General features: G+C 49.6%; 1 protein-coding gene across 8 annotated transcripts in view; it reads right to left on the bottom strand.

The window, feature by feature from the left end:
* PFKFB3 (6-phosphofructo-2-kinase/fructose-2,6-biphosphatase 3) overlaps positions 1 to 10,453 on the bottom strand; it is a 28,743-nt gene extending 18,290 nt beyond the window's left edge. For 3 of the 8 annotated variants that reach the window (XM_023753563.1, XM_023753565.1, XM_023753562.1), the window contains exons 1-2: positions 10,002 to 10,451; positions 844 to 969 (exon numbers count right to left, since the gene is read on the bottom strand). In XM_023753563.1, coding sequence (XP_023609331.1) covers positions 844 to 969; positions 10,002 to 10,077 — 202 coding nt within the window. In that variant the 5' untranslated portion in view covers positions 10,078 to 10,451. Of the gene's footprint in view, positions 1 to 843; positions 970 to 1,085; positions 1,422 to 10,001 lie in introns of those variants that run through there. The other 5 variants (XR_002829168.1, XM_023753559.1, XM_023753560.1 and 2 more) reach the window with 4 other exon arrangements.
* Between the last annotated feature and the right edge of the window lie 457 nt (positions 10,454 to 10,910).

Below are 10,910 nucleotides of genomic sequence, written 5' to 3' on the forward strand. Positions count from 1 at the left end.
AACTTGAATAAGATCCCGGTAAGATGTGGAAACCAGAAAGTGAACTGCCTTGTCCAGTGCAATCACTGACCTAGAAAGCAGCCCAGCTTCCCCCAGACCAAACATGGCTCAGAGCCGCCTGCTTTTCCACAGGTTGTCGCCTCCAGCCCAGCCTCCAGTCCAGCCTCATGAGGTCAGGGGCTGGAGACTGAGGCTGTGAGAATAGGTGGCAGCCATACATCTAATGAAAACAGGCAATGATTTCTGCCGATGGTGCCCAGGAGAGAGCGGGCTTGCGCACCACGGCCGGGTCCAAATCAGCCACTCTTCTGCGGACGCGGCAGCCTGCACCCACAGGAAGCACTGAGTATTTACTGGGCACTTACTATGTGACGCACTGTGCTGGGCCCAACGGGGGACAGCAAATGTAAAAGTTAGTCCCTGTTCTTAAGACATTTCCCACACAGTTGAGAAACCAGGCAAAGATTCATCACAATATCATCAATCGTATGGAGCACTTTATGACCGTCAGTGGTGAATATCACGGGAATTTAAAGGAAAAAGATCAGCATAGACTTCGGTGGCCAGAGAAGGCTTCTTGGAGGCAAGGGCTGAGCTAGGCAGGATTCAGGGCAGAGGGACTAACAGAGCGGCCAGTCAGAAAAGATCTCAACACGAAGTAAGGGAGTGTAAACAGCATGGTGGGACACAGCCAGAAAAAGTCCCCCCATTGTAGGGAGAGATCAAGCCAAGATAGTCTAGCGTGGTGAGTCCCAGCAGCTGGAGATGGGACAGTAGGGGGGGGGCTTGGTGAGCAGGATGGCCACACGCAGAGTGACTATCAGCCTTGGGACATGGCCTCACCTTTCGTGGGGACACCAATCCAGTTGAGGTATCGAGTCAGCTTCTTGGATATGTAGGTCTTACCCCGGGCGGGGAGGCCTACCATGACAATCACCGTTGGGGAGTTGGTCAGCTTCGGCCCACAGGCTGGAAAGAGAAACAAAGAAAAGTGCATGGATGAAGCAGTGCTCAAGGATGGACACAAAATCCTGTGTCCCACAGCAAACTTAACAATTCCACAGAAATTCCTATTTCATTCCCACCTTAAAGCGATGGGCATTATACAATCCAACGGGTCCAGCGCCCCCTGGTGGCTAGAGCCCTTTAGTCACACCTTGCAGTCCATCTTGTTTTCAGGTGATGAATGACAGGAACCTTAATTCCCAGCCTGACACCAGAGCCCTAAAGCCAGCTGAGAAGTCGGTTACTAACCCCAGAGTAGAAGGCACTCCTGGGAGTGTAAGAAAGGCACTCCACCCCCTCAACACTAACTAGGATGAGGTCAACAGGTTCCAAATGCAGTATATAAATTGAGGTGGCAGGTAGGAGTGGAACATGAGCAAGTGGGGCTTCTACAGCTGAAATACAGAGAGGCCAATCATTAATTTCCCAACCTTCACACAGTAGGTCTGGATGACCTTCCTTAAAAAACTGTTTTTAAAGAAGACAAGTAAGAGTTTATCAAATGAAAGTAGGTCAGGGACCCAGAATGCAGTCCCACCCCCATCAAGAGTGACAGATAAATTCCTCTGTCCTTGAGGCTCGCCTGCCCTTTTCTGCCAAGTTCTGACTGATGCCGGGACTCTGCTTAAGAAATGGCAAGTCAAGCCCTGGCCAGGTAAGTCAGTTGGTTAGAGCATCATCCCCATATGCTAAGGTTTCGTGTTCGATCTCCGGTCAGGGCGCGTGCCAGAATCAACCACCAATGAATACATAAACAATGAGCAAGAAATTGATGTTTTTCTCTTTCTCTCTCCCCCTCTCTGAAATCAATAAATAAAAATAAAAAGGAAATGCTGGTAACAGAGTCCCAGATGCTCCAGGTCACAGAGCCTTGGCAGAGTCCCGGGAAACCCAAAAGTTCTTGCCTTGTGAATCTCCTCTGGCTTCGCTGCTTAACTACTGTCCCATGTTCCTCAGAATCTCAATAAGACAAAACACCAGGGAGAGAGGTTTTTCACTGTGTTTTAAGAAAGCAGCCAAAAAAAAAGGCATCCCAAAGAGCCCTACTCTAAACATTTCACGCACAGTATTTCCTTGGCTGGCGTCTTGCCCCTGAGACTTTCAGGCAACTCCAGTATCCTGGTGATGAGTACACGTGAGCCGGGGGCTGCCAACTGGGAGCAAGACTGGCCATCTGCCCACTCCCAGCCCAGCAGCACTGCCTGGAGCTCACTGGCTGCCACAGTCAGCCCAGCTCTCCTCATCAGCCATGCAGCACTGCTTCCCAGGCACCGGCTACAAGGGTGCAGGCAAAGGTATTCAGGCTGCACCCCAAATCTAGGCCACGGTCAAATTTAGACAGGGGCTCTGTTTCTCTCTAATAGGCGAGTGCCAGATGGGCGGGAGGAGAGAAAGCCACCAGGCCACTGACAAGCACAGGCTTGAAGGAAGAATGCCTCCTCTTAAGCTGGATGTGCCCCCACACAGACCCACACTCAGCCTGGTGACCAAACTGAGGTCAGATGTCCAAACGCCCACTACAGGTCTAGGACCTGTCCCCTGGACCTATAGGCTAGGGGCAAGGAGGAAGCAAGCATAATACACAGGGGCTGTTTCTTTCATGGTTTTGACCATCAGTTACCTCCATGCAGAGTGAGGAGGAGGAGGAGGAGGAGGAGGAGGAAGAAAGGCCATCAGGAGGATGAAGAAAGGCCATCAGGAGGCCAGGACACATTTGGGAGCCACAAAAGCTCAGGCCAACATTCCTCAGATCCCAGTGGCCATGAACAAACAAGTGCCTAGAAATTTCCCTGCCCAGCGTGATCACATGAGTAGAGGAAAGAAGCACAAAAGGGCTTTCTTGAATCCCAAGGGACAAGCAGAGAAGGGTGACAGGCTCCCCAAAAACCAACAGGAACATAAGACACACCCTACTCTATGCATTGTGGCAGCTGTAGGTGATACATGAGGGAAGTGTTCTCACGTGTGCCCCAAAATAATACTTCCTTCCCCCAAGCCATTGGTTTTTCCCTGGTCTTATCTGATGCCCCACAAAGCTACTGCTCCCAAGAGCATCCAAACATGCAGAGACAGATGGACACACCACACACACACAATCTCTGAGCTGTGCACATGTATGAAATACTTTTGTTGGACTCATGCCAAGGAAGTGGAGACAGATATTGACTGATTTATCAAATTGGAGATTAGTTCTACTATCCACTAATCATACAAATGGACTCCAAATCTCCTCTGGCAGTAGATGCTTTGGCAGGAAAAAAGCACAAAGACATGGCAGAGTAAATATCCTAAACTAAAAAATCAGGTTAAATCTCAAATCTAAATAAACCATCAGTCCTTTATTTGGCAAAGCAGAAATCGTACTTCCTATTCCTTTGGCTTATTGTATAAGATTCAAAGGAGCTGGAAGGGGGACTGCCAAAGGTGGCCACAGCTGTCCCTGGGCCCAGGTGCTCCAGGGTCGCAAATAGAACAGGAAAACTTAACTAAACCTTTGGGTCTTAATCTCCATCATCCCTCCCTACTTCTTATTTTTTTAACAGTTTACTTAATGCTCACCAGAGGGTATGTTTTTACTGATTTTTTTTTTTTTTTTTTGAGAGAGAGAGAAACATCAATGTGTTGACTCCATACATGCCCCAACCGGGGATCAAACCCACAACTTAGACATATGCCCTGACTGGGACATATGCCCTACTCAGGTCCATATACTACAACCCTCTGATGTACGGAACTGAGTAGCCAACCCTGAAAATGGTCAGCCAGAAGGACAGAGGCTGCAATTCCATACCAGCCCTACAACCAGGTAAATCTGATAATATGCTAACATACTCTCTATTAACTTCTCTGATAATATATAACCCACTAACTAAGCAGGTAGTTGACAGCTGTCCTCACCCACTATACTTACACCCACAACTCATGCTCAGAATATAAAATCAACCACTGGAAGACACTTTGCTATTGCTCCCATTCCTCCTACAAATCTTCTCCCCAGAAACCCTCCAAAATGCTAACCTCAAAAAGATGCCCAAGTCATTGTGTTCTCTTCTACAAATGGGTAAGTTATTGCTTCAATGACAAGTCCAAGGGGAACAAATAGAAGGGACTGTTTGCGTGCAGCCTTGACCAGTGTTGCTAAGTGGTAAGAGCCTTGGCACCCCCGCCCCACTACAAACCTCTGCACCGAAGGATTGTGGGTTCGATTGCAGGTCAAGGGTACAGGCCTTAGTTGCAGGTTGGATCCCAGGCACTGATCGGGGCACATGCAGAAGGCAACCGATTGATATGTCTGTCTCATAGCTCTCTCTCTCTCTCTTTCTTTCTTTCTTTCTCTCTCCCCCCTCCCTCCTTTCCACTCTTTCTAAAAATCAATGGAAAAAATATCCTCGGGTGAGGATTAACAAAAGAAAAGACAGAGGGGGTCAGTCCCCAGCAATACCTGATGGAGTTGATCATTGTGTGTTTACAGTAACCACTGAAACATACTCCCACCAGGCAAGGGCACACCAAACTCTGTACAGAAAGATCTGCTGTGACCCTGCAGTTACACCATCACCTAGGAAGGGCTCTCTGGGAAAATGACTGCATACACTTGGCCCTAGGAGAATGAAATGCAGGCTCAGAAAATGATAGCGAACACTTAACTATTGTCTACCAGACATAAACGCTCTCTGGGATCACATTAGCCCAAAGAGTCTGCTTTAGTTGATGTTTAAAACCAACATCTAAGTGAGCAAGCCCCAGGGGCTTGGCGGGAGGGGGGGAGGATGGGGCGAGAACCCGGCTGAACCAACCCCTTTTCAAAAGCTATTGTGTACTATACCATATTCATTCATTATTTTGCATGCATATTTTAACACATGCCTAACTAATCTTTGTCCAATGAATGGCCCTCCCAACCCTACATGGTCTCTGCCAAGGACACTGAGGGACAGGGCAGTTTTAGTGAATCATTTGACAACCTTGGGAGGCCATACAATACCATAGTGGCTCAGAGGGCAAGGCCTGGAGTCAAATAAAGTTCAGAGCCAGTTCCCACTGCTCCCTTGGACTTTGAACAAGTTCCTTGATCTCTCACTGTCTTAGTTTCTTTTTCTAAGTGAAATGGAGGGATGCTTCATAAAGTTTCTTGAAAGGATTAACTACAACGTAATACATGGGAAATGGTTTCTTCAGCCCCCTATGTCAACATCAGCCTTTACAGCTTTCATCAACCCAGATGAGGAAACTAAGACCCACAAGTGAAGAGAGGGCCCACCGTACAAATACTAAGAGACACGGTTGGGGCTCACAAAGTCTCTCTCACCTGAAATTCTTTAAGTGCTCTTTCCTAAATTAGTGGTTCTCCACCAGTGGCTGAACCTACAGCACTCTTAAAAAAATAGGATGCAGCCCAGACAGCATGGCTCAGTGGTTGAGCATTGACCTATGAACCAGAAGATCACGGTTCAATTCCCCATCAGGGCACATGCCCAGGTTGCAGGCTCCATCCCCAGTGGGGGGTGTGCAGGAGGCAGCCAATCAATGATTCTTTCTCATCATTGATGTTTCTATCTCTTCCTCTCCCTTCCTCTCTGAAATCAATAAAAATATATTAAAAACAAAACAGGATGCCCAGGCCTCCCCTGTGGCAATTCTGACTTGGTTTAAAGTATCATATGGAATATCCCAAGAAACTAGAAACACCAGTCAGAAAGGATATATGCACCCCTATGTTCATAGCAGCACAATTCACCATAGCTAAGATTTGGAAACAGCCTAAGTGCCCATCAGCAGAGGAGTGGATTAAAAAACTGTGGTACATCTACACAATGGAATACTATGCTGCGGTAAAAAAGAAGGAATTCTTACCATTTGCAACAGCATGGATGGAACTGGAGAGCATTATGCTAAGGCAGTGGTCAGCAAACTGCGGCCCCTTGAGTGTGGCTCTTCCACAAAATACCACGTGCAGGCAGCAAGTACAGTGCGATTGAAACTTCATGGCCACACTCAAGGGGCCAAAGAGCCGCATGTGGCTCTCGAGCCGCAGTTTGCCAACCACTGTGCTAAGGGAAATAAGCCAGTCAGAGAAAGATAAATATCACATGATCTCACTCATTTATGGAATATAATGATCATAAACTGATGAACAAAAACAGATCCAGAGACAGAGAAGCATCGATCAGACTATCAAACCTCAGAGGAAAGGTAGGGGAGGGTGGGGGTAAGGGGAAAAGATCAACCAAAGGACTTGTATACATGCATATAAGACTAACCAATGGACAGAGACAACAGGGGGATGAGGGCGTGAGTAGGGGGTTGGGAGGGTAATGGGGGGATAAGGACACATATGTAATACCTTAATCAATAAAGAAATTAAAAAAATATATATATATATATAAATAAATAAAAAATAATAAAGTATCATATGGATTCCCCACTCCCTAAAATATCCCCAAAATTATTCTAATGTGTAGCCAGGGCCAAGCATCAACAGTATAGGTAGGAATTTCTCTAAACACTCCCCCTACCTTCCTTCTTTAAACTAGAATGCCTTCAGTGGCTTTAGCCCCTGCTGAGATGAAACCCCTTCTATCAGTACACAGTATGCAACCTACTTTAATGATGAGAAAACTAAGGTTCTTTTTTTAAATTGATTTGAGAGAAATGTTGATTTGTTGTTCCACTTTTTCATTGCATTCATTGGCTGCTTCTTGGACGTGCCCTGACCAGAGCTCAAACCGGAAACCTTGGCATATGGGAACGTTGCTCTAACCAACTGAGCTACCTGAGCAGGGCCGAGAAAACTAAGGTTCTGAGTGGGTAAATAAGCAGGGACTCCCATGCAGAGGCTCTCCACTTTTACTGATGACAAAGAAAGGACAGGCAGTCCTTGCCAGTCATTTTTGACGTCCTTGTCGATGATGCTGATTGACCAATTAAGTTAAGTCTCCCCAAGTTATGGCGTGCATTTGAAGGAAGCTGCAGGCTTTATAAGAAGCATTTACCACCATGTGGGGGGTCCTAACAGGGCATCCAACGGATGTGCTTCAGAGGAAGAAATATCAAACTAATCAGTCTGGGGTTTCCTGATGTTTTATTGTTCTTTGCACAGAACAGTAATGTTCCCCCTGCCCTCAGAGGAATCTGCTGCAGACCCCCAATTACAACACCACTTAGAAAGATGGTAACAGGTTTAGAAGGAAGAAAATCCAACCAATGTTCCAAATGCCATTAAAGAAGGGGGTGGGTCAGGAAAGATGCCAAGAAAAAACACCCTGTTTTCTCCATTCCCATGGAAGACAAATGCAGCTATAGGAACCAAGAAAGACACCGCTACTTGAAATAAGGGCATGTAATAACTATTTAGGCTGCGGTTATTTTTATAAGGAAGAACACATCTGAGATTACACCTCAGAACCACACTCAGAATTCCAGAAGTAGGCGGGGAAAGGGAATTAATCCCTCAGCTTTTAGCATCCTCCACCCCACCCCCAAGCTCTGAAAGGTTCTGACAGGGATTTTTAGGCAAATCTCTCATCGGCGTGTGAAACGTGCAGACTGACAGAGTCTAATGGATGGGTCTCTGATGCCTGGAGGAAGGAAGCATCACTGCACATTTGTGTCTCTCATAATCACACGACTGGGCAAATGCAGTCAATCTGTGCCCTCTACATGGAAACTCAGGGTCATTCCTCCCAGACCTCAGCCCACCACCATGAACCTCAAGGGACTACTAAATGTGCGTGTGTGTGTGTGTGTGTGTGTGTGTGTACATACACACAAATGCATGCATTTACATAAAGAGAGAGAACCAACATATATTCATGACCAATTACAGTTTACCAAGTGCTCCATAAATACACTTTATTCCAAGTCACAAAGGGCTGAACTGAATTGTTTCTGCATCTTGCTGTAGCCAAATCTCCCTCATGATTTGAGGCACTGCATTTCTCACCACCAATAGGTTTTATAGAAATACAAGCAGACTGTGGTCAGTACAGTTTATAAACTAAGAGCATAGCTAGCCCTAGCTGGTTTGGCTCAGTGGATAGAGCATTGGCCTAAGGACTGTGGGGTCCTGGGTTCGATTCTGGTCAAGGGCACATGCCCGGGTTGCGGGCTCAACTCCCAGTAGGCGGCATGCAGGAGGAAGCCAACCAATGATTCTCTCTCATCATTGAATTCAACTTTAAAAAAAAAAAAAAAAAAGAGCATATCTAGTCCTGGCCAGTGTGCTCAGACGGTTGGGCGTCATCCCATGCATCGAAGGGATGCCAGTTCAACTCCCCGTCAGGGCACTTGCCCAGGTCTCGGGCTCAATCCCCAGTAGGGGATGTACAGGAGGCTCTCACATCAATGTTTCTCTCCCTGTCTAAAAGTCAATAAAGCATTCCTTTAAAAAAATAAAAGAGTATATCTAAAAGATGCAGACCTGCCAAACTCCCGGCTACCTTGCAAATAAACCCAGTTAGTTCTCCTTAAGGCTTCTGTGGCCCCAAGAACCCTCAGGTCCAGCAAAGGAGACAAGCTGGTGGAGGAGGGGCCGCCAGTATCAGGAGTGCCTCACCAGGTCCCCATCACCTATATGACCAAGGAGCAACCACAGGGCCAGTTCTCCCCACCTCCTGGGCAGGTGGGCGTGGGGGGTGGGGGCAGTGATTCACACCTGAGCTGTCACCACAGCTGTGTGGGCTGTCACAACAGCAAAGGTCAGCAAGCCACCTCCCCTAAACAGCCACTGAGGCCTAGAAGCCATCCCTAGGGCTTGCATCTGGGATCCCATGTTTACTTGGGCAATGGGCAATCCAACCTGGCCGGGGACAAAACACCCACCATTGGGTTCTACCCAATCCACCTGATGGGCTCCTGGGCAGGTTACCTGGAGGAGCGGTGTTACCTTCAAACCGCTGGAACTACCCTTTTAAGAGGTGACTCTCCGTAGCTAGGGATAGAACCTAAGGCACACCTTTCCAAAGCATTTCTGGCCAACGGCAGCCGGGGCAGGTTGGTGTACTGTGCGTGCACCTCGCGCGCCCGCCCGTGCGAAACGCTGCCAACTGTACAGTCAGGGATCCACAGACCCTCCCCCAAACCGGGGCCAATGGCTTAGTTCCAGGGTGAGCTCTCTTGTGGCCCCAGCACAGGAGCTAGAAGTGGGAGCAGAGAGAGGAGATAGAAATACGTATAGAGGGAAAGAGAGGTGAAAAGAGGACAAATATAAAGAAAAGTAGAGAGATTATAAATATATAGAAAAAAGGAGAGATATGGGGTTGGAAATATAAAGATGAGATTAAAATGTATGGAAAAGGAGACTAAGAGAATGTGAAAACAGAGGCAGGGAGGAGACAGAAATATAGAGGGGCTAAGAGAGACTATGGAAATAGAGGTAAAGAACAACAACAAAAAATAAACAAACAAAAAGAAACAGAGGTAAAGAGAGAGGGTTAGAGAGAGGTGAGGTACAGATGGAGACCCGAGGTGACGCTTCGCGTACGAGCGGCCTCGTCCCTTGGCCGGACTCAGCCCGGCGAGCGCACGGGAGGATGGCCGGGACTGGGGAACACGCGAGCGTCCCTTCTCAAAGGTCCCGAAGCGAAGGCTCACTGCAGTGCCCTGCGCTTCCTCCCCCTGCTCTCCGGGGCCAGTACCCCGGCGCGCTCGCGGCTTCCGGCTCCCTCTGCGCTCGGGGGAAACAAGCCGGTGCGGCCAGCCGAGCCACCCGCACGGTACACACCAGGCAGGGGAGGTGCAGCGCCGGCGCAAGAGCCAGCGCAGTCCCGGCTCCGCGCCACCGCCAACCCCTCCCCGCGCTCCGGGGAGGAGTGGAAGGGGCCCCGCCCCAGCCAGCGGAGACTGCGGTGGAGGGAGGTACCCGGCCCCGCAAGAGCGCGCTGGAGGAGAGGAGTCGGTACAAAAGCTCCGCGCCAGCTCCCGCCCCACAATGGCTTTGCTCTCCACGCGGCGCGCCTCTCCCCTGCAGCCCGGCCCCTGCACCTATCTGTACTCACTTCTGGGCAACGAAGGACGGTGGTCCACCGGGATCCAGATCTTCTGCACCCGGCTCTGAGTCAGCTCCAGGGGCATCTTCACAGCCTAGACTCGGCGGCCCTCCTCTTGCGAATAATTCAGACTTGGGGAAGAGATCGGCTTGTCGACTCCCAGAAACAAAGGGAAAGAGGGAGTTTGTGCGCGGAAGCGCGGCCCGGGCGCTCTCCCTAGCGCTGCTTTTTTGGAAACGTGCTTTGTGCTAAATGACGAACCCCCGCACGGGGCGAGAGGTTCCGCGAGCGCTTCGAAAGGGGCGTGGGTCTGGGGATACACCCGCAACTTCCGCAGGGCCTGGCCCCTCCACTCAGGAAGTCCCCCACTCAGGGATGCTCGAAGAGCAGTGACAGCCGCAGTCCCAGTGAGCCAGTCCAGTCCTCCGCGGTTTGCTCCCGCTCGCCTCCTCTCCAGCTCTGCTAGGATGCCCCGCGCTCCGCGTGGGCTTTTAAGAGTCCTGCCGGCAGCGATGCACACGTCAGCTTTGGGGCGGGAACGCATTCTTCTGGTTCCAGCCCCTCCTCCACGTGAGGAGCCGATGGGGAAGGGCGGGGAAGGGCGGGGAAGGGCTGCGAGCAGGCCAGGAGGCAGCCTGCTGGTGCCCCCTGCAGGCTAGCATCAGTAGTGCGATAACCAGCTGCAGATAACGTCCTAAACCCAGCTGACGGTCCTAGACTCCTTGAGCCTCCTCCTACCATCCCCTAAAAACGACGGGCATGGCTTCCCAGAATAATCACCTCAACTGTGCTGGGAGGAAAGGAGCACTACCGTCCACTGGTCCGTGGACCCGCGCAGCCGAATCTCCAAGAATGACAGCATCTCTAAATGCATCCTCCTGATGACCTCTGGGAGTGGGACCCCAATACTCTGCATTC

Source organism: Myotis lucifugus, unplaced genomic scaffold, assembly GCF_000147115.1.
Source record: "Myotis lucifugus unplaced genomic scaffold, Myoluc2.0 scaffold_47, whole genome shotgun sequence".
NCBI lineage: Eukaryota > Metazoa > Chordata > Mammalia > Chiroptera > Vespertilionidae > Myotis > Myotis lucifugus.